The sequence below is a fragment of the Enhydra lutris genome, unplaced genomic scaffold (genome assembly GCF_002288905.1).
Source record: "Enhydra lutris kenyoni isolate GAN:26980312 unplaced genomic scaffold, ASM228890v2 scaffoldscaffold15, whole genome shotgun sequence".
Taxonomy (NCBI): Eukaryota; Metazoa; Chordata; class Mammalia; order Carnivora; family Mustelidae; genus Enhydra; species Enhydra lutris.
In genome coordinates this window covers 10,902,863-10,927,098 of record NW_019154099.1, presented here as the reverse complement: position 1 = coordinate 10,927,098, position 24,236 = coordinate 10,902,863, and the positions used below count along the sequence as shown (strand labels likewise).

The 24,236-nt window shown below is 42.1% G+C and overlaps 1 protein-coding gene across 1 annotated transcript; it reads right to left on the bottom strand.

The window, feature by feature from the left end:
* Positions 1-1,916: 1,916 nt before the first annotated feature.
* Positions 1,917-3,750, bottom strand: LOC111146857 (protocadherin-8-like). Its single transcript, XM_022502595.1, is given in 5 exon segments — positions 1,917-2,672; positions 2,674-2,979; positions 3,032-3,199; positions 3,201-3,446; positions 3,448-3,750. Coding segments are annotated over 5 exon segments (1,779 nt in total).
* Positions 3,751-24,236: the final 20,486 nt, after the last annotated feature.

Here is a 24,236-nt window from a genome sequence, read left to right as displayed (position 1 = left end):
AAATGGGAAGAAGACATGAACAGACACTTCTCCAAAGAAGACATACAAATGGCTAACAGACACATGAAAAATGTTCATCATCATTAGCCATCAGGGAGATTCAAATCAAAACCACATTGAGATACCAGCTTACACCAATTAGAATGGCCAAAATTAACAAGACAGTAAACAACAAGTGTTGGAGAAGATGTGGAGAAAGGGGAATCCTCTTACACTGCTGGTGGGAATGCAAGTTGGTGCAGCCACTTTGGAAAACTGTGGAGATTCCTTAAGAAATTAAAAATAAAGCTACCTTATGACCCTGCAATTGCACTACTGGGTATTTACCCCAGAGATACAGATGTAGTGAAAAGAAGGGCCATCTGTACCCCAGCGTTCATAGCAGCAATGGCCACAGTGGAAAGAACCAAGATGCCCTTCAACAGATGAATGGATAAAGATGATATGGTCCATATATTCAATGGAGTATTATGCCTCCATCAGAAAGGATGAATACCCAACTTTCATATCAACATGGACAGGATTAGAGGAGATCATCCTGAGTGAAATAAGTCAAGCAGACAGCATCAATTATCATATGGTTTCACTTACTTATGGAGCATAAAGAATATCACCGAGGACATTGGGAGAAGGGAAGGAAAAGTGAGTTGGGGGAAATTGGAGGCGGAGACAAACCATGAGAGACTGTGGACTCTGAGAAAGAAACAGGGTTTGGGAAGGGAGGGGAGTGGGGGGTTGGGTGAGCCTGGTAGTGGGTTAATTAAGGAGGGCACGTATTGCATGGAGCACGGGGAGTGGTGCATAAACAATGAATCTTGGAAAACTGAAAAAATTAAATTAAATTTAAAAAAAAATGTGTGAGAGTAGCAGTTAGTATTTGACACTCAGATATCAAAACTGACAGAGCAGGCACAACATCCCTCCTGGGGAGTGCTTCAGGAAGACAGCATTTAAACTCTGAGGGACCAAGATGTTCTAACTGGACCCACAAGTAAGTTACCAGGGGTGAGACCAGCAAAGACAGACCCCAGCCTCCATGAACAAATGACCATCTTACCTCCTTCTGCCTTCATCTGTGAAGAAATTTTCTTCTCAAACAAAAAATTAAAAAGTCCTGAAAAACGAGTCCTTTGAAGTCCCAACCTGAGCAGCTGCTAAGTTTTCATAGCACTCTAGGCATGAAAATCTACTAAATGTTAACAATGACACTAAACCTGCTTGGGTGGTCTACGTGGGCCCACAGGATCGCTCCTCTCCCAAAGCAAGGAGCACAACAAGAACACCCTGCTCTCCCAGATTGGGAAATCTCTGCAGCCTCACCCTCCTGGGCCTCTGCATAAATGGAAAGGGTCTGTGTCTTCGGGAAGAACCTCAGCTGGAGGTCCTAGGAGGCAGCCCCCACCGCTCTGGGACTTGGGCCGGCCTGGCCACTCGTCGCGTGGGACCTGCTCCCGCTAGGCTCACAAAGCTTCTTCCTTCGAGTCCTAGCCTCGCCTTAGCTGGAACAAGTCACGATGGCAATGGCCACCAGCGTAAGGTCACAGGCACTGGCCCAAGAACCCATCAACAGGACGGGGAAGCCAGGCAGCCGCCCTGCTTCCTGCACTATACGCCACCAGGAGGGTCTCTCTGTTCACTCCTTTGGCCAGACCGAGGTGGCGGCGGCGGCGGCACCAGCACCACTTTTCCGCCAGGTGGCGCCGAGTCCGTCGGCGCTAGAAGCAAAGTGGTGGTGCAGAACAGGGCCGCTGGGCCTTAGTCCAGCACCACGAGGACCGCCGGTGAGCTGTGGGGACAACCGGCACTGAAGAGACAGCTCACCCGTCGCCGGGCGCAGTTCTAGCACCCTGAGGCCGCAGTCGCTGCGGAGAAGTGTGCAGGTTAACTCGGCATTGGGGCCTTCGTCTTTAGTCGGATCACCAGGTAGCCCAGGGGCGCGCCCTGGGGCAGAGGCGGCTGGGCTGCGCCACTGAAGAGTGGTAGTGTGACCAGTCCAGGTACGTGGTCGTTCTGGTCCTCCACATGCAGCCACACCACGGCCCGGCCCCGGGGCGGCTGAGAGCCGCCGTCAAGTACTTCCAGCCCCAGAGGCAGCTCAGCCAGTACACCGCGGTCAAAGCACCATCATGCGCGGAGCTCCCCAGTTGCTGGGGGGGGGGGGATCCACCGAGACATAGGGCGCGATCCACTTCTGCCTCCAGCAACCGGTAGGTGACCTGCCCGTTGCGGCCCAGGTCGGGGTCCCGGGCCGCCATCGTGGCCAAGTAAGCGCCGGAAGGTTTGTTCTCCCGCACCGACACCTCGTAGACCGGCCGTGTGAAGAGTGGTGCGTTGTCGTTCTCATCACTCACGCGAACAGTGTAGGGCCGCACGGTGCGTAGCGGGGGTGCGCCGCGGTCCTCGGCCACCAGCGTCAGGTTGTACTCGGCAATGCGCTCGCAGTCCAGCGACGCCACAGTCACCACCAGGTAGCTGCCCGCGTAGGCCGGCTGCGGCCGGAAGTGCTCGTGCCCGTAGAGGGCGCAGCGCACCTGCCCGTTGGCACCCGAGTCTCTGTCCGAGGTGCTGACCAGCGCCACTAGGCTCTCGCGCGCCGCCCCCTCTGGCACCAGAGAGACGGCGCCGGCCTTGGGCGTACCGGGCCGGGTCGGCGAGGTCGGGTCCGCACCCCCCGAGAGCGGCAGCGACGGCGGCGAAGGGAGAGGCGTCAGGTGCGCCCGGGGCGGCCAGCGCGGTGATGGTGATGTCCGGAGCGTTGTCATTGACGTCGCGGATGCGCACGATGACCTTGCAGGTGGAGGCCCGGGGCCCGGGACCACGGTCCTGGGCCCGCACGTCCAGCTCATAGGTGTCCTGGCGCTCGTAGTCCACCGGTCTTGCCAGGGTGAGGCGGCCTGAGCGCGGCTCCAGACGGAAGAGGCGGCGCGCCTTGGGCGGGGTGTGGACACCAAAGGCGAACACCACGTCGCCGTTGGGACCCTCGTCGGGGTCCGTTGCGTCCAGGTGGGGGTCGGCTGCGTCCGTGAGAGACCTCGTCGGGGTCGGCTGCGTCCAGGTCGAGCAGCAGAGAGCCCATAGGAGTGTCCTCTGCCAGCTCCACTTCGGCCACTGCGCCCTGCAGGAAGGCCCGGCTGTGGTCGTTGGCGTCCAGCACTCGCACACTGAGGGCGGCCGTGGCGCAGCGCGGCAGGCGGCCGCCTGTCCTGGGCCACCAGCTCCAGACTGTAGGCGGCCTGGCCCTCGCGGTCCAGCTCCTGGAGCAGCACCAGGTCAGCGCACTGGACACCGTCCGCACGCGTCTGCAGTTCTACGCGGAAACGGCTGTGAGGCTCCGCCAGGCGCACACTCTGCAGCGGGTTGGCCCCCACGTCCTCATCCACAGGAACCTCCAAGGGGATGCGCATGCCCACGGCTGCGCCCTCGCACACCTCCATGGGGATCTGGGCCCCGGGGTAAGCGTGGCGCGTGATCATTGATGTTCCTCACTTCCACTTCCACGTGCACCAGCCGGAACTTCTCCTGTGAGAAGCTGATCAGGTCAAAGGCCAGCATGCACTGTGTTGCTTGGCCACATTGCGGCGCGTGGTCCGGGCCTGCATCCCCGAGGGTCAGCTCCCCATCCCCCTTGCACACTGCAAAGAGTGAGTTGTTGAACTTCATCAGGCGGAATTGGTGTGGTATCTCGATCTGGTAATTACACAGGACACCGTCAGACAACACCAATATCGGAGCCATAGGCTTCCTCCTCATAGGTGTGGAAATTGATGGTTTTGGTGCAAGACCAGGGCACCAGCTGCAGCCACAGAACTTGCAAGAATTCCAGTCTGGCCCAGCATAATGTGCCAGAGGGAAATCTGAGCCTCCAGCAAGACCTCTTTGTTCCTCAAAGAGAAAAAAGCCAATCAGAGGCTCTGCGCTGCCCAAGACTTCGAGACTCTCATGCCCTCCTGAGTAGGCAGACAGGAGACACTTGCCCTCCTAAATACATCTGATCTCTAAACCCTCTGTGCTGTGTAATCGCTTTTCTGAGCTCCAGGCCTAAGCTTGCTTCTTCTGAACCCTATTGGAGAGGTTACATAGAGAAGAATGTGCAAATAAGCATCCATCTGGGCCAATCCGCAGAGTCTCCGGGTCTTGGGCCATGTTGTTCTCCTAAGAGTTCACAAAAGAGGTCCCCATTTTGCCTGGGGAGCTGAACAGGGGCCAAAGGAGTTCAAGAAGTCATTAAGATCCCTATAGAAGTTTCCACTGTAAGAATGCATCCCGCTTGCTTTTCCACTGTGCTTGATTTACACTTTGATGGTAGAAGCAGGGAATCTGCAGCTTCTGTGTCCCTTCTTAAACACATTTACATATTCCTCAGACAGAGATACATTACTCTTCTCTACCATTTTTAAACCAACTTTTATATGCATATTTTGCTACCCACAGTTATCCATCTATGTTGGGGTATCATTTCCTGAATTGAAAGATTCTGGGGGAACAGCTTCTCCAGAGTCAGTCAGTGTCTAATCAGGGAAGAACTGTTTTCCAAAGTAATCATTTCTAAATAGCTTTTCTGTAGCAAAGAAACCATTAATGATGAAATTTCAGCCCCTTCATCTCCTTTTATGTCAGTAATTACTTACATGTGAGGAACCAGAGTCAGGGAGGTTTGTCAACTACAAACCACTGTAAGGGAGAGTTAAGGGTAGGAAAAAGATTTAGCGAAACATGCTGCAGTCAGTCTTGTTAGAAAATTGCTATACACCATTTATTTTTAAAAAGCCCTTGGCTGAAGAAAACCATGGGTGGCCTGATAGGCTGAAGGCTAAAGAAACATTAAACCATCTGTCTAAAGCACAATAAATAGTCTTGTGTTAAGTTCTCTTTATGTGTGAAATGTTCTAAATGCTAAACGGTCCCCATGTTAATGATGACATTGTTCCTCGTGCCATGGAGTCATCATCAGTGCAATGTACTTTAATTAGTCATCTTGAATAAAATCAGTGAGCAGACTGAGTTATTAATATGCCCCAGCTATTCTTGGCTCCTCCATGATCTGTAATGTTATTGATTCCTGCAGGGACATGTCAGTAAATGAATATTTTTGCTTTCACTCTTAGGAGGGAGTTGCATCTATTTTAGCACTAGGATCTATGAATCCAGTTCTGAAACTGAGCCACCTCTGATGAGATAATTAATTAGCAGTGATTTTAATTTAGTGGAGCATTCCTCAATGACTCTAATTATAAGTACCAATAACCCGATGTCGGAGAAGTTTGCAGTGGGAAGCATGAATTGATTTGGGTTGGGGATTCTGAGATCCTAAAAGGAGAAATTACTTCATATTGTTTACTTTGGACTTGTCATTTTGCCTGAAGAGGCATCAGTCTAAGGGAGGGAACAACTCTACTACAGTTCAGCTGGATCACATTCCTTTGAAGCCAGTATCCTCACTGGCATAAAGACAGTAGCTTTCTTCCTTGGAAGTGGCTATCCTGAAGAAGCACCTAGTTATTCAGCCTCTGGGACTCAAGGAAAACAAGAGGAACTGACCCTCCATCCAACTTCTGAATTCCTAATTGTCCCCTTAACTGAAGCATGAAAACTGATTCAGCCGTTGTCTTTTAACCCACTGAACCACCCAGGCGCCCTCAGCCGTTGTCTTTTAAAAGGCACATGCTTCCACGCACATCAGCCAGGAGAGGGACCCATTTAACCATAGTCCGAGTCTCATTTCTTCCTCTTCTCCCTCATCTCGAGCAATCCCTGCCAGGCTTGGCCTCTGCCAGTCTTCAGCATTATTGTTGCTATTCATGACAAGCAAAACTGCTCAGCACACTGAAAATGAAGAATAGTCTTGACTCTATCTACGGAACATCAAAAGATCCAGATAAAATATGAAAAAGGCAAGCAATCAAACACATTACCTCCACAATGCTAAACATCTGGACACTTTATGTTTGGAAACATCCAGCTATGATGTTTAAATGCTTGATTGCATTTTTCCTCACTTTTCCTCCAGCTGTTTGGCAGCGCAAAGACCATCCACGATAAGGAATATGCTATATTGTTAGTGATTCATTATTAACATTAACATTGTTTTTCTAGTAAACAACCACCTTATTATTACGCTGCTTTATGAAGGAAGGACAGCTGGAGTTTCAGGAAAGAGACATTTTCTGAGGCAAAAATCAGTTCTGTGCCAGCAAAGTGACAAGCTGAATAATATAGAAACTGTCTGATCTGTCCCCCTAGGGATGTGTCATCGGGAAGCTATGTTTACAGCCCGGAGCTGCTTGTGCTCTCATGTTCCATTCTGTTGGCTCTGTTAGATAAAAATCTGTCTCAATATTAAAAGCATTGTGGCAGAAATTTGGTTTATGTTTCTTGTTTTCCCATTTGCCAGGATATTGCCAAGAAGTCCATAAAATGGAGTTTTGATCTCTGTTGGTGTCCAACATAAAGCAAAACAAACAATGGGAGCAGAGGACTACCACCACCACAGGAAGACCAAATTGTGAATAAAACAGCAATTTGGTCCTCTTGCTCAGTTTGGTTTTAAAAGGGGTGAGGGGGCAGGATTTGGGTGAACTCCCCACAGTTCACTTCTGTTTCTAAAAAAAATACCAATATACTAGCATGCTCCCCACAATGCCAGGACACCAGAACTGTAAAATAGTATTTGCATTCTAATCATTTCAAGAAAAGATTTTCTGTTTTGCTGAGCACGCAACACCTTAGTGTGTCCCTTTACACACTAAAGCACACTGTACATAAACTAAAGTCATTTTCATCATAAACACAAGGAAATAAAATGGTCTCCTAATTCAGAATGGTGTATGTGCCTTTGCATATTTCCTCTTTCCTATTACACAAAACTAATAACGTATGTTGGGGGGGAGGGGAATGAAGCCCCAGGAAAGTCCCTAATGTGCAGATTTCATTAGACCATGGTATCCAGGCATCAGAATAAGCAGCAACTCTCACAGGACCTTGAACTAATACTGTCCTGGCTCAGAAACAGTTTTTGTGTCATTTAGAACAAATCACTCTATGTCATATACTGAGAATTATCTTCATTTCTCAACTGAACAAACATCCTATAGATGAATGAGCAAAATATTATCCAGTGCAATGTTGCTGTCTTCAAGGAGTTAAGTTCCAGAAATTGAAGCTATCATGACTGTTTGAAAGGAAATAAATCAACCTAACAGTTCTTTTTTTTCTTTTTAAAAATCATACCTTAAAAATACTATAATTAATCTTCAGCAGTATGAACCCCTAAAACGGGGAAATTGTTTTAAGATATCACATAAGAAATACCATGATCTCATTCCTGTTACTCTGTTATGTAATCAATGTGTTACTATGCCTTGGCTGTACAGTCATTTACAGTCAAAGTTATCGGCAAATTGCTGGTCCTTTTTGTAAAATTATTTCAGGGAAAATAATTCAGCCCTGAAGTCAACCAAAATACTGTCTACAAGCAGAGAATAAGAACAAAATGATAGTTTATCAACTACTTAAGTGCTTTAACCTAGAGAAAATCAGAGAGAACCACAATAGAGTATCAACACTAATCACAAATTCCCCTTAACATAAAATAAGGATTTAAATGATATAATCTTTATTTAGAAAAAAGTTTCCCCTAGGATCATTATGGTTAATAAAGATACCATCAGAACTGTATAATCTTAAGATACTACATAAAACTAGTTTTTAAACTGCTGATTTTATTAGTCTAGCAGTATGAAGGACAGTAAATCAATGAATAATGAAAAATATCTTACCTTTTTGTCTCTGGGATGCCTCAAACCCCAAGTGAGCCAGTAAAATTGACTTTTGTACTTGACTTCAGTCTTTGGCTCAAGGATCATACTTTGTATCCTTGCCACTGGGTAGAAAGGAAACTCACTCCCCCACCAGAGACTACAGCAAAGCAAGAGAAGAATAAAAGAATAAATACTGAGAAGCAACTTTTTATCTGTGCCTTATTTTATCTTCATCTCTCTTCCTCTTAACTGATCCTCTCTATTCCTACTCTACAGAGAAGCTCAGGTCCCCCATTAGTCAGAGTGTTTTCAGGGCCTTGATCAACAAATATTTGATCAAGTATTGGTGATACAATAAAGCACACAGCCTTGTAGAAGAAAATACTTAAATGTTAAAAAAAAAAAAAAATCAGGTGCACCTGGGTGGCTCAGTGGATTAACCCTGCCTTCAGCTCCAGTCATGGTCTCGGGGTATAGGGATCAAGCCCTGCATCAGGCTCTCTGCTTAGCAAGGAACCAGTTTCCTTCTCTCCCTCTGCCTGCCTCTCTGCCTACTTGTGATCTCTCTCTCTGTGTCAAATAAATTCAAAATTTTTTTAAAAAATCAGAGTTCAGAGGTCACAAGTGCCAAATATCATGGAGAAACATGTATCAAGTGCAAATAATTAATCTCAAAGTTTCCAGGTAAAATCACAAGCAGCCAGAACTGCCAAGGACAGATAAAGCCTGGGGGTAGTGTGAACAAGCTGTGCAGGAGGACAGACCCAGAGCCTTCCACAGAGACCTAGTAGAGTCTCTACTTAGTAGAGTCTCTGGTTAGAGGAGGTGATTTGAGGACACTACAGGAATGAGTTTGAATGGGTGGCTTAATCGAAGAGTTGGATACTAAGCTAAAGAGTTCAAATAATTTTTTGAAGGGGTAAAAATTATTATTTTTATTAAATCTCAACTCTTTTAATTAATGTACAGTCATATTAGTTTTAGGTGTACAATGTAATGATTCAACAGTTCTAGATTACTCAGTGCTCGTCATGATTCATGAACTCTTTAATTTTCTTTATCTATTTCACCCATCCTCCCACCAATGCTACCCCCCCGCCACCCCAGTAATCACCAATTTGTTCTCTGTATTTAGGAATCTGGTTTGTTTTCTTCCTTTTTTCCTTCCTTCCTCCCTCCCTCCCTTTCTTCCTTCTTTCCTTCCTTCCTCTTAGGTTTTTCTCTGTTCATTTGCTTTGTTTTTTAATTTCCCCATATGAGTGATATCATATGGCATTTTTCTTTCTCTGACTTACTTATTTCATTTAGCATTATACCTCCAAGGTCCATCCATGTTGTTGCAAATGGTAAGATCTCATTCTTTTCTATGGCTTCCATATCTTGGCTATTGTATTTAATGCAGCAATAAATATGGGGGTGCACATATCTTTTCAAATTAGTATTTTCATTTTCTTTGGTAAATACCTAGTAGTAGAATTACTGGATCACATGGTTATTCTATTTTTAATATTTTGAGGAAACTCCATACTGTTTTTTCATAGTGGCTGCACCAGTTTGCATTCCCACCAACAATGCACAAGTGTTCCTTTTTCTCCACGTCTTCACCAACACTTACTTCTTGTATTTTTTATTTTAGACATTCTGACAGGTATAAGATGATATCTCACTCTACTTTTGATTTGCATTCCCCTGATGATCAGTGATGTCAAGCATCTTTTCATGCATCTATTGGTCATTTGTACGCCTTCCTTGGAAAAATCTCTACTCAGGTCCTCTGCTCATTTTTAATCAGATTATTTGGGGTTTTTGGGGGTGTTGAGTTATATAATTTCTTTATATATTTTGGATATTAGACCTTTATCAGATATATCACTTGAAAATATCTTCTCCCATTCAGTAGAATGCTTTGTCATTTTGTTAATGGTTTCTTTCACTGTGAAAAGCTTTTTATTTTGGTGTAGTCCCACTAGTCTAATGTTGCTTTTGTTTTTCTTGCCTGAGGAGACATAAGAATTTAAACACTTTTTTTTTTAATTTTATTTTTTATAAACATATATTTTTATCCCCAGGGGTACAGGTCTGTGAATCGCCAGGTTTACACACTTCACAGCACTCACCATAGCACATACCCTCCCCAATGTCCATAACCCCACCACCCTCTCCCAACCCCCCTTTCCTAGCAACCCTCAGTTTGTTTTATGAGATTAAGAGTCTCTTATGGTTTGTCTCCCTCCCAATCCCATCTTGTTTCATTTACTCTTCTCCTACCCGCTTAACCCCCCCATGTTGCATCTCCACTTCCTCATATCAGGGAGATCATATGATAGTTGCCTTTCTCCGATTGACTTATTTCGCTAAACATAATACCCTCTAGTTCCATCCATGTCATCGCAAATGGCAAGATTTCATTTCTTTTGATGGCTGCATAGTATTCCATTGTGTATATATACCACCTCTTCTTTATCCATTCATCTGTTGATGGACATCTAGGTTCTTTCCATAGTTTGGCTATTGTAGACATTGTTGCTATAAACCTTCGGGTGCACGTGCCCCTTCGGATCACTACGTTTGTATCTTTAGGGCAAATACCCAGCAGTGCAATTGCTGGGTCATAGGGTAGTTCTATTTTCAACATTTTGAGGAACCTCCATGCTGTTTTCCAGAGTGGTTGCACCAGCTTGCATTCCCACCAACAGTGTAGGAGGGTTCCCCTTTCTCCGCATCCTCGCCAGCATCTGGCATTTCCTGACTTGTTAATTTTAGCCATTCTGACTGGTGTGAGGTGGTATCTCATTGTGGTTTTGATTTGTATTTCCCTGATGCCGAGTGATGTGGAGCACTTTTTCATGTGTCTGTTGGCCATCTGGATGTCTTCTTTGCAGAAATGTCTGTTCATGTCCTCTGCCCATTTCTTGATTGGATTATTTGTTCTTTGGGTGTTGAGTTTGCTAAGTTCTTTATAGATTTGGGACACTAGCCCTTTATCTGATATGTCACTTGCAAATATCTTCTCCCATTCTGTCAGTTGTCTTTTGGTTTTGTTAACTGTTTCCTTTGCTGTGCAAAAGCTTTTGATTTTGATAAAATCCCAGTAATTCATTTTTGCCCTCGCTTCCCTTGCCTTTGGCGATGTTCCTAGGAAGATGTTGCTGCGGCTGAGGTCGAAGAGGTTGCTGCCTGTGTTCTCCTCAAGGATTTTGATGGATTCCTTTCTCACACTGAGATCCTTCATCCATTTTGAGTCTATTTTCGTGTGTGGTGTAAGGAAATGATCCAATTTCATTTTTCTGCATGTGGCTGTCCAATTTTCCCAACACCATTTGTTGAAGAGGCTGTCTTTTTTCCATTGGATATTCTTTCCTGCTTTGTCGAAGATTAGTTGACCATAGAGTTGAGGGTCTATTTCTGGGCTCTCTATTCTGTTCCATTGATCTATGTGTCTGTTTTTGTGCCAGTACCATGCTGTCTTGATGATGACAGCTTTGTAATAGAGCTTGAAGTCCCGAATTGTGATGCCACCAACTTTGGCTTTCTTTTTCAATATTGCTTTGGCTATTCGAGGTCTTTTCTGGTTCCATACAAATTTTAGGATTATTTGTTCCATTTCTTTGAAAAAAATGGATGGTACTTTGATAGGAATTGCATTAAATGTGTAGACTGCTTTAGGTAGCATAGACATTTTCACAATATTTATTCTTCCAATCCAGGAGCATGGAACATTTTTCCATTTCTTTGTGTCTTCCTCAATTTCTTTCATGAGTACTTTATAGTTTTCTGTGTATAGATTCTTAGTCTCTTTGGTTAGGTTTATTCCTAGGTATCTTATAGTTTTGGGTGCAATTGTAAATGGGATTGACTCCTTAATTTCTCTTTCTTCTGTCTTGTTGTTGGTGTAGAGAAATGCAACTGATTTCTGTGCATTGATTTTATATCCTGACACTTTACTGAATTCCTGTACAAGTTCTAGCAGTTTTGGAGTGGAGTCTTTTGGGTTTTCCACATATAGTATCATATCATCTGCGAAGAGTGATAGTTTGACTTCTTCTTTGCCGATTTGGATGCCTTTAATTTCCTTTTGTTGTCTGATTGCTGAGGCTAGGACTTCTAGTACTAGGTTGAATAGCAGTGGTGATAACGGACATCCCTGCCGTGTTCCTGACCTTAGCGGAAAAGCTTTCAGTTTTTCTCCATTGAGAATGATATTTGTGGTGGGTTTTTCATAGATGGCTTTGATAATATTGAGGTATGTGCCCTCTATCCCTACACTTTGAAGCGTTTTGATCAGGAAGGGATGCTGTACTTTGTCAAATGCTTTTTCAGCATCTATGGAGAGTATCATATGGTTCTTGTTCTTTCTTTTATTAATGTGTTGTATCACATTGGATTTGCGGATGTTGAACCAACCTTGCAGCCCTGGAATAAATCCCACTTGGTCGTGGTGAATGATCCTTTTAATGTACTGTTGAATCCTATTGGCTAGTATTTTGGCGAGAATTTTTGCATCTCTGTTCATCAAGGATATTGGTCTGTAGTTCTCTTTTTTGATGGGATCCTTGTCTGGTTTTGGGATCAAGGTGATGCTGGCCTCATAAAATGAGTTTGGAAGTTTTCCTTCCATTTCTATTTTTTGGAACAGTTTCAGGAGAATAGGAATTAGTTCTTCTTTAAATGTTTGGTAGAATTCCCCCGGGAAGCCGTCTGGCCCTGGGCTTTTGTTTGTTTGGAGATTTTTGATGACTGTTTCAATCTCCTTACTGGTTATGGGTCTGTTCAGGCTTTCTATTTCTTCCTGGTTCAGTTGTGGTAGTTTATATGTCTCTAGGAATGCATCCATTTCTTCCAGATTGTCAAATTTGTTGGCGTAGAGTTGCTCATAGTATGTTCTTATAATTGTCTGTATTTCTTTGGTGTTAGTTGTGATCTCTCCTCTTTCATTCATGATTTTATTTATTTGGGTCCTTTCTCTTTTCTTTTTGATAAGTCTGGCCAGGGGTTTATCGATCTTATTAATTCTTTCAAAGAACCAGCTCCTAGTTTCATTGATTTGTTCTATTGTTTTTTTGGTTTCTATTTCATTGATTTCTGCTCTGATCTTTATGATTTCTCTTCTCCTGCTGGGTTTAGGGTTTCTTTCTTGTTCTTTCTCCAGCTCTTTTAGGTGTAGGGTTAGGTTGTGTACCTGAGACCTTTCTTGTTTCTTGAGAAAGGCTTGTACCGCTATATATTTTCCTCTCAGGACTGCCTTTGTTGTGTCCCACAGATTTTGAACCATTGTGTTTTCATTATCATTTGTTTCCATGAATTTTTTCAACTCTTCTTTAATTTCCTGGTTGACCCATTCATTCTTTAGAAGGATGCTGTTTAGTCTCCATGTATTTGGGTTCTTTCCAAATTTCCTCTTGTGATTGAGTTCTAGCTTCAGAGCATTGTGGTCTGAAAATATGCAGGGAATGATTCCAATCTTTTGATAACGGTTGAGACCTGATTTAAGACCAAGAATGTGATCTATTCTGGAGAATGTTCCATGTGCACTAGAGAAGAATGTGTATTCTGTTGCTTTGGGATGAAATGTTCTGAATATATCTGTGATGTCCATCTGGTCCAGTGTGTCATTTAAGGCCTTTATTTCCTTGTTGATCTTTTGCTTGGATGATCTGTCCATTTCAGTGAGGGGAGTGTTAAAGTTCCCTACTATTATTGTATTATTGTCGATGTGTTTCTTTATTTTGTTATTAATTGGTTTAGATAGTTGGCTGCTCCCATGTTAGGGGCATAGATATTTAAAATTGTAAGATCTTCTTGTTGGATAGTTCCTTTGAGTATGATATAGTGTCCTTCCTCATCTCTTATTATAGTCTTTGGCTTAAAATCTAATTGATCTGATATAAGGATTGCCACTCCCGCTTTTTTCTGATGTCCATTAGCATGGTAAATTGTTTTCCACCCCCTCACTTTAAATCTGGAGGTGCCTTCAGGTTTACGATGAGTTTCTTGTAGGCAACATATAGATGGGTTTTGTTTTTTTATCCATTCTGACACCCTGTGTCTTTTGATTGGGGCATTTAGCCCATTAACATTCAGGGTAAGTATTGAGAGATATGAATTTAGTGCCATTGTATTGCCTGTAAGGTGACTGTTATTGTATATTGTCTCTGTTTCTTTCTGATCTACTACTTTTAGGGTCTCTCTTTGCTTAGAGGACCCCTTTCAATATTTCCTGTAGAGCTGGTTTGGTATTTGCAAATTCTTCCAGTTTTTGTTTGTCCTGGAAGCTTTTAATCTCTCCTTCTATTTTCAGTGATAGCCTAGCTGGATATAGTATTCTTGGCTGCATATTTTTCTCGTTTAGTGCTCTGAATATATCATGCCAGTTCTTTCTGGCCTGCCTCTGTGGATAAGTCTGCTGCCAATCTAATATTTTTACCATTGTATGTTACAGACTTCTTTTCCCAGGCTGCTTTCAGGATCTTCTCTTTGTCACTAAGACTTGTAAATTTTACTATTAGGTGACGGGGTGTGGACCTATTCTTATTGATTTCGAGGGGGGTTCTCTGAACCTCCTGGATTTTGATGCTTGTTCCCTTTGCCATATTGGGGAAATTCTCTCCAATAATTCTCTCCAATATACCTTCTGCTCCCCTCTCTGTTTCCTCTTCTTCTGGAATCCCAATTATTCTAATGTTGTTTCGTCTTATGGTGTCACTTATCTCTCGAATTCTCCCCTCGTGGTCCAGTAGCTGTTTGTCCCTCTTTTGCTCAGCTTCTTTATTCTCTGTCATTTGGTCTTCTATATCGCTAATTCTTTCTTCTGCCTCATTTATCCTAGTAGTGTGAGCCTCCATTTTTGATTGCACCTCATTAATAGCTTTTTTGATTTCAACTTGGTTCGATTTTAGTTCTTTTATTTCTCCAGAAAGGGCTTTTATATCTCCCGAGAGGGTTGCTCTAATATCTTCCATGCCTTTTTCGAGCCCGGCTAGAACCTTGAGAATCGTCATTCTGAACTCTGGATCTGACATATTACCAATGTCTGTATTGATTAGGTCCCTAGCCTTTGGTACTGCCTCTTGTTCTTTTTTTTGTGGTGAATTTTTCCGCCTTGTCATTTTGTCCAGATAAGAGTATATGAAGGAGCAAGTAAAATACTAAAAGGGTGGCAACAACCCCAGGAAAATATGCTTTAGCCAAATCAGAAGAGATCCCAAATCATGAGGGGGGAGAAAGGGGATAAAAAGAGGTTCAGAAAGAAAAAAAAAAAAAAGAAACAATTAAAAACGAAAACCAATAAAGAAAAGATATAAAAAGGAAAAAATATATATATATTAGATAAACTAGTTAAAAAATGTTAAAAAAGAAAAGGGTAAAAGTTAAAAAAATTTAGCAGAAGAAGAAAAAAAAATTGAAAAAGAAAAAAAAAATTAACTGCAAGGCTAAAGAATCATGCGGAGAAAGCCATGAGCTCCGGCTTTGCTTTCTCCTCCTCTGGAATTCCGCTGCTCTCCTTGGTATTGAAACTGCACTCCTTGGTAGGTGCACTTGGTCCTGGCTGGGTTTCTTGTTGATCTTCTGGGGGAGGGGCCTGTTGTAGTGATTCTCAAGTGTCTTTGCCCCTGGCGGAGTTGCACCACCCTTCCCAGGGGCCGGGCTGAGTAATCCGCTCAGGTTCGCTTTCAGGGCTTTTGTTCCCTGAGCGCTTTCCGTAGAGTTCCGGAGGGCAGGAATGAAGATGGCGGTCTCCCGGTCTCTGGCCCGGAGGAACCGAGAGCCCGGGGCCCCACTCCTCAGTGTGCCCTCAGAGAATAGCGCCGATTTTCTCCCGTCACCCTGCCTCCGGCCGCGCTCCGAGCTGACCGAACCTGCAACCAGTTCAAGGTAACCCCGAGCTTAGAGCTTACTCCTCGGCTCTGTCTCTGTAGTCGGCTTCCCCGTTCTAATACCTGTAAGCTCTGCGACACTCAGACACCCCCGATCCTTCTGGGACCCTGCAGGACCTGAGGCCACGCTGACCCTGCGTGGGCTTCACCCTGGTTAAGCCTCTGGAGCGATGTCCCTCAGCGGAACAGACTTTTAAAAGTCCCGATTTTGTGCTCCGTTGCTCCGCCGCTTGCCGGGAGCCGGCCCCTCCCCCCGCGGTCTATCTTCCCGTGGCTTTGGATTCACTTCTCCGCCAGTCCTACCTTTCAGAAAGTGGTTGATTTTCTGTTTCTAGAGTTGCTGTTCTTCTTTTCTTCGATCTCCCGTTGGATTTGTAGGTGTTTGCAGTCTTTAGATAAGCTATCTAGCTGATCTCTGCTACCTGAATTAGTCTCAGCCTGCTACTTCTCCGCCATCTTGACTCCTCCCCCAAGAATTTAAACACTTTTAAGGCAGCAGTAAGATAGTGTTGATGTTTGTGGAGCAAGGAGTTGGTGATGTGTATTCCATTATGACAAATAAGGGAGACGTTTGCCTTCCCTGAACATTGGTAAATCCTCAAAAATGACTGTGTTTTAATTGAAGATTTAAACTATGATCCCACACTATGACTTACTTATCATAAATATTTGCCAAATAAGTGATTGAGGCAGTGTGATTTACCACCTTTGTCCACCTCAAAACCACCTGTAGCAGAATGAATTAAAGGGAGACTGGAAACAAGAAGACCAGTTATAGGGCCTCTGCAATCCAGGTACAAGATGTTAAAGACCTGAACAATGAGTTGGAAGGAGCATAGGGTGAAAACCTGAGCAACATCACAAAGGAAGAATTGGTAGGACTTACTGACAGATAAGCTCTAAGGGATGGAGAAGACGGAAAAAACAAATTATTCTAAAGTTATTGGACAGCTTATAGAATGATTATGCTTTCCCAGTATTGCCAAAAACAGATATACAGTTCCCAAATAGGATTTCTCCAAGGCCCCTGCTACTCGCCAGCTGAAAGGACCAAACACAGAAAAATTTATCTCTACAAATCTCAATGTTTTTAGGGAATAATGCCTACTTTGAGGGGTTGCTTTGAGGTTTAAGTGAGAAAAGGCGGGGAGAGCAAAAAGCCCAGTGCCTACCACTTTGTGGTTATTAAAAGACAACTGTATCCTTTGTTATATGCATTTGCCTATCATGCTGTGATTTATTTGTTCAAAGGTATTCTTCCTACCCCCATTATAAGCCCTTTTAGGTACTAACCATGTCTTTATCAAATGTGTATCCCACTGTCCAGGTCATGACTTACCACATGAAAGGAGTTCATTAATATCTGTGGAATATTTGTGAGGGTCTTGCCACTATATGCCATTTCTGCATAATTCTTTTGTTTTTAAGATTTTATTTATTTATTTGACAGAGAAAGCGAGAGAGCACAAGCACGCAGAGCAGCAGAGGGAGAGGGAGAAACAGGCTCCCCACTGAGAAGGGAGGTGGATGCAGGGCTCGATACCTGGACACTGGGATCATGACCTGAGCCAAAGGCAGACGCTTAACAACTGAGCCACCCAGGGGTCCCTTCTGCATAATTCTTAACCCTATTATATCATCTGAACTCTAAATTAGAAAACTTTCTAAAGCTTGTATATGGAACTTGTAAATTATGTGAGACTCCTGTAATGAGACTCATTGAGTAATATGCAAAACTTGGTGCAGCCACATTTAACAAAACTGGTTTCTTGAGTCCATTTCAAAACTGGTCTATCAGGGCATGTAAGATATTTGTTGTTTTTGTCTGCTCAAGCAGCCAATTTTTTTTTTTTTTTTTTTTTGAGAAACTACCTCTTCAATTGATCCATGTGAGAAAGGTATGATAGATGCCTCCACCCTTGGTGCTAGGATGGCCCCATGATGCAGGCTTAGCCAAACTATTCTATCCTCTCAGTGATTGCTTCAGGTAGGTACATTTTTTCCCAACCCAGATCAACCAGAGCTATTGGGCAACAGGTCCAGGATTACTTCTTCAATCACTTAGAAGGGTATATTTCTTTCTTTTTTTTTTTTTTTTTTCTGTTGGAGTTGCTGAGCTAGAAAGATTTAAGTTGGCATGTGAACCATCAGGTTGGGAGTGTTTGCCTGAATATAAAGCCAATGTTTTCAAAGAAATGCTGAGATGGCACTGAGCACCTAGATGCAATCATGCCTGATCTCCCACTAAACTTTTCATTTAAGTGTAACAGCAAGTCCCCCTTTTATGTTCAAGACAATTAGCAGTTGGATTTCTGCTACTTGTTCCACAAACAGTCATAACAAATTCTAAAATTGGGAAAGGAATTGTTAGTAACAGACTCTAAAACTATAATTAGTTGAGGTCCATGGAGACCTACCATACTAAGAGGTTGACCTACGTTCTTCTTACATATTTGCATAACCACTGGTAAACTATTACTCATATTTTGGGTTTCAGATCATGTGTCTATTAAAGCTAGAGAATAGGGTGCCAGGGATTGGAAGGGCTTGGCTACATTTATAATAAAAGGATAGTCTCCAATTAAACATAGTCCCTCTGAGAGCAGAAAGAGAAAAAAAAATATAATGCCACTAAACCCTCCCTTTCTAACTGAGACCGGTAATCTAAGAGGGCTGAAAGTTGGCAATCTTGGCAAGTTCTAAGGGTAGAGAAAACAAAATTGTCTCCACCAAACTAAAGCTAGTGCAAAAAAGAAAATAAGATTTAAAAACCACAGGCAAAAAATAATGAGGAAGGTAACACCAAGGTCTAACAGAGCCTTGAGCCCTCCCATACCTCTCGAACTCCCTGTAAGTCTGGAATATCTAAGTTAAGAAAAATGACAGTCTCCCCAGAACAAAAATCCATTTGGGGGATGCAGCCTGGGAGCACAGGGGCATACATTAGCTGTGACTCCTACCCCAAGAAATTGTTCTGAATGGCCTTGTAGAGGCCCCAGTGGAAGTCATTTAAGCTGAGGGCCAAGGGCATGAACAGAGCATCTAGAATGGTTGCCAGAAGATGGAGATCCCTAGATGGTGAGTAAATTTGAGCACTCTCTCCAGCTTTGATTGCAGACTTGATCAGATGCAAAAAACACTAAACTATTGCCTGGCAAATGAGGGACTGAAATTCCTGAACCCTTAATAAAAAAAAAAAAAAAAAAAAAAAAATGGCATGTCACCTTTGAAAAGCCCCTGGAATATATTCCCAATGCCCAGCTCAGATCACAAAGGACAAAGTCTAAGAAAGATCCTCCTTGTGACCAGAATCTGGGGAGGCCATCTTAGCAGATCTAGAAACCCACACCTCAATGAGAGGAGGGAGTCTTTGCATCTTCTGGCCAACAGGATATGCTTATGTGCTATGGGCAATGACCACTGTGTGTGGTTTTCCCCTTTCCAGATGGGGTTTTTTAATTGCAATTCTTTATCATTAGATGTTTCGGGGGGGATGTCAAGTGTATCAGATAGGTTGTCAGATCATGAGCAGTTATACCCAACACTGACTGGGAGCAATGCAAATCTTTCCAAGATCCCATATCAGTCTTTAAGCTTCCCCAGGGGAACTGATTAAGTCACCAACTGGCAGGAACAAAGAATGTCCAAGTTAACAGAACCCAACATGTAGGAGCAGAAAGCTTGATTTATTTTTCACCTTTTCCCTCCAGTTCACCCACTCTGATAAATGCAGCCATCCCCATATGAAGCGTCCTGCGTCCACCTGCACCTATCCCTGCCCTGTACTTTGTCTCTCAGTGAGCCACTGGATGTCTTTGTTGACTCATTTTGTCTCTGAAACCCTGCTATCAAACAGCAGCTGAAGATTCCATCCGTGGACTCACTCCCCACCCTTCCAAAATCTTCTTCCCCTCTCCTTTTAATCCAAGGCAGACAAGGCTCCCCCTCATTCCTGAGAACTCATCTCTTATCTGCTTCTCTTGTTCCTGGTTGCTTTATCTATTTCCCTTATTCAGGACAGCTGACAGCTTTACAAAATAGCTTCTGTCTCTCCCGGAAACCTCCTCAAAGGAGCCTGGGGGAAGGGAGTTGAGGTCCCTTCTCAGACTGAAAGCAGAGAGCCTGACCAAGGCAAAATACAGTAGCACAGTACTTCATCTGCTTGCCCCATCTGTTCCTGAAGGACAGCGTGGGGTGGACTTTTAAATCTCCCAGGTCAATTTAACCACCCAACCCTTCACAGTGAATGGGTGACGGCTATAGAATTCTCAAGTGTTCCTGCTGGCCTTCAGGATTTACTCCATTGTCTTTTAATAACATCCTTAACTTACACCTATCAATAACATATTTGTTTTGTAGTGTGAAGATGAAAGGAAATATATGAAAGAATTACATATTACACAAAGCTCAAGTTCTAAATTTTTCACAAAACTTAAACACTCTATAAATTTAAAGAGGCTATTAAATAAAAATGATCATTTCCCGATCAAAAACATTTCATTATCCCTACTACCTCTAGAAAAAGACAGAACTCTTAGACTCTCTGAATTCAGTCCTATCTTTCTCCTACTGGATGTCTCGCACTCCACTGTTTATACTACAGCTCAACCAGAGATGAGATTTCTCTAGAACTGCTTTGTTTATTCCCACTGCCACCCCTTTGCTCACACTGTTCCTGTGCCTATAGGGTGGTCCTTCCTGCCTGTGCTGTTACAATGCTATACATTCTTTAAAGTAGCGTTTTTCATGCATAATTAGACTTTCCCCACTTCCATTCTGCCTTACCATAGAGCTAGACTCCAAATCAAATTATGATATGGCACGGCTTTTTCGTAAGCTTGGTTGTATACTTCCTGTCATAAGAAGGGCCCATCATACTTTTATAAATAGCAACAGTATCATGCTCAGAGTGGTTGTTGTTTAATAAGTGTAGTTGATTAAGAGGAGACTGGATGAGTTAGCATTGCGGCAGTGTCTCCCTTAAAGGGAATATTTATAATACACCCAGATCAGGTACCATGGACAACCACCTGAACACCGCATAGAGCGGGCGGTATGTGTGTGGGAAGATGACTTGGATGAGAATCCTGGCACCACCGTATCCTAACCATGTGGCTTTGAACAGCTCATCGAGACTCTCTAAGTCTCAGTTTTATCTTCTCTTATGAAATAACAGTGATAATACCACTTTGCTGGACATTCCTAAGGTTTAAGTCAGGGAATAGAGGTAAATGAGACGGTGTTTATAAAGCACGAAGCACTGTGCTTGTTGCTTTGTACGTGTTCTATAATAATCATGAATATTATTGCCTAGAGTGACAGTTCTTTAAAGTCGCTATGAAAATTCTAAGATAGGTTTTAGATTCCTTTAATCATTTTAGGGCTGTTCTTCTATACCTCTACTGTGACTCCACTACTCTCTTTAAAGCTGAGTTGCAATCACACAGTCTGTAAGGGTTAATAACCACCAATCGCTGTCTCCTTTTTCATGTTAAAGCTAAGAATATGCCAATTCCAACTCTAGAAATTGACATAAAAGATCACTAAACTGTAGCCATAAGGTTACCACAGCAACCGCTAGATGTCATCTTTAGAATGTCCCTCTGTTTCACATCCTATTTGAGTAGAAGCTATGATGTATATACATTCACTCATCTACTAAATAATTGGTTCACATACAGTTTTATAAAGTAATCATAATCATTCATGCATCAATATAACAAGATATGCAATAGCAGCACATATTTTAAAATGCACACCGTAACAAGACTTCCTCAATATTTAATTTCTAATTCTTTTGTTAATCTTACAATATATAGCCTTTTTCTTTAAAATTGGTGAATCACACTTTAACTTGCTTTGTTTTAGGAACAAGATTATTTATTTTGACAGCTATTCCTCTCGTTTAGCCAATGTAGTACATACCCAATATGAAAAACACAAGGAAACCTCACATTACAAAAAAAAATCTGGGGCACCTGGGTGACTCAGTGGGTTAAGCGACTGCCTTCAGCTCAGGTCATGATATCAGGGTTCTGAGGTCGAGCCCCACATCAGGCTCTTTGCTCCTCAGGGACCCTGCTTCTCCCCTTCCCTCTGCTTCTCCCCCCTGCTTGTGATCTCTCTCTCCCTCTCAATAAATAATAAGATCTTTTTTTAAAAAACTGTAATTCCACTATTCAAACAGCTGGCAACATTTTATGTTTATTATTATTATTATTATTTTATATTTATTTTATTATATTTGTGTATATTTATATATACTATTTTTCTTTATATAGAGACATACAAAAGATATATGTGTGCACATAGAAATACATATCTATATATAAATATACACATGTTTATATAACAAAATGATATCTACAAATATCCATACCCTGCTTTTGAATGTAGCCTATATTTTTCTCTTAGTCTTACATTGAGAAAATTATTTCATGTTAATAGAGTCTTGTATGATGTCATTTAATCAGTTGCTTGTTATTATGCCTGATGTATATATCATAATTTAACTATCCCTTTGCTGTTGAGCATAATGTTTGTTAGATTAAGTTTGGCTATTTGCATAGGAATTTTAAATATAGTGCTTAAACCAAACTGGAGTTTATTTTCTTTCATGCAAATTACGTCTTAAGGCATGCATAGGGAGTCCCACTGTGCCAGTACCCAGGCTCCTTCTGTCTTGCTATTCTGCCATCTTTAGAGGATGGCTTCATGTTCCAAAATGGTTCAGATCCAACCATTACACCCACAGTCCAGTAAGTCGAAGGGAAATGGCCAAATAATGGAGACTGAGTTCTTACTTCGTGTTCACACACACCACATTGCCAATGGCCATAGGTTAGCCATAAGAGAGGGCCAATGTATGCAATGCTTTACTGAGTAGCAATCTTGCCATCTACAAACCAGGGTCATTGCTAAGGAGGAAGAGATGTGACAATGGAAGAAAAAAAAAACAAGTCTCTGACACAGACATGGAGCTTGTTCCCAATTTTTTTTTCCTATTGTTAATAATACTGTGATGAATATCCTTGCACATAAACCCACACACATCTCTAATTTCCTTGGGATAAACTCCTAAAAGGGTAATTTCTCCGTCCAAGGATAGGCCAGATTTTAAGGGTTTTGATACCTATTCCCAAATTACTCTCCAGAACTACTGTACCAATTTCTACTCTCATCAGCAATGTAGGTTGGGGAGAGAAAAACGCTTTATAAGATTCAATTTAATTTGACTATTCAAAGATTCCATACCTCCTGAGAGAAAGGCAAATTTCCTTACATCTCTAGAAAGGTAGTGATTGAGAAGATTTCTGGAAAGAAAAAGAAAAAACAAAATAAAGCAACTTAGTGCCAAGTGAAAAAGCCTTTTTCTATCTAGTAACATCAGAGGAAATGCAATTTAAGACCTAGCAATGGAGAAGATATTATTAGTTTAGGTTATTGAATGTATTTTAAAAGGGATGCAGAAGAAGACAAACAACATAATGTAGTGTAAAGAGCACTGAATTTAGTTCCAGAAGACCTGAGTTTGAATCCCAGCTTCTACTTTATTATGACTCTCGGTGAGCCATTTAACCTCTCTTAGCTCATTTTCTTTATTATAAAAATAGGTCAAATGATGCCTCTCCTTTGTAAAGTTTAAATTTTTCAGTGTGAAAAGGTTTGATAATAGTTGTATTTGAATCGAAACTGGCACTCTCCTTAAATTTTATGATGCTACAATTTGATATTTTATATCCTTCATAACTGAATGGAGATGAACAATAAATTATTTTTCTTCAACAAAAAGAAAATTGAATAAGACTTTCCTCAAGGCTTTTTATTGTTTTTGCTATTGTTTTTTGTTATTTTTATCACTAAAGGATTTCAATTTTAAAATTAATTTTATTAAAGCATCATTTAGATACAGTAAAATGCACTCATTTTAAGTGTCTGGCTCAATGAGTTTTGACAAGTATATACACTATGAAATCAATGTAGAATATTTCCACCAGCCCCAGAAAGTTCCCTGAGTGTTACTTTGCTGTTAGTTACAATCCAGGCAACCCCTATTTTTAAATGTCACATAAAAGGAATCATACAATGTGTACTCATTTGTAAATGTCTTCTTTCACTCGGTTTATTTTTGAGATGCATCCATGTTGTACCATGTATTTCTTTTTGTTTGTTTTTTTGCTGAATATTCCTCTACTGTATGAATATACTATTCTTTTTTATCATTCACCTGTGTGGACATTTGAGTTGTTTACCACATAGGACTTTTGTGAATAATATTCACAACTGTGAACAACAATATACAAATCTTTGGTGGACATGATTTTATTTTGAAAGAATGGGGGATAAATACGTATGAGTGCAATTGCTAGGGTATGTAGTAAGTGCATGTCTAAGTTTATATGCAACCGACAAACTGTCTTCTATAATGGTTGTGCTGCTGCATTTCACCAGCAATGTGTGAGATTTCCTGTTGTTCCATGTACTTACCTATGTTTGATATTCACAGTCTTTTTAGATTTTTGCATTCAGGTATATGTGAAGTGGTATCTCACTGTGGTTTTAATTTGTATTTCCCTGATGAATAATGATGTTGGGCATCTTCTCA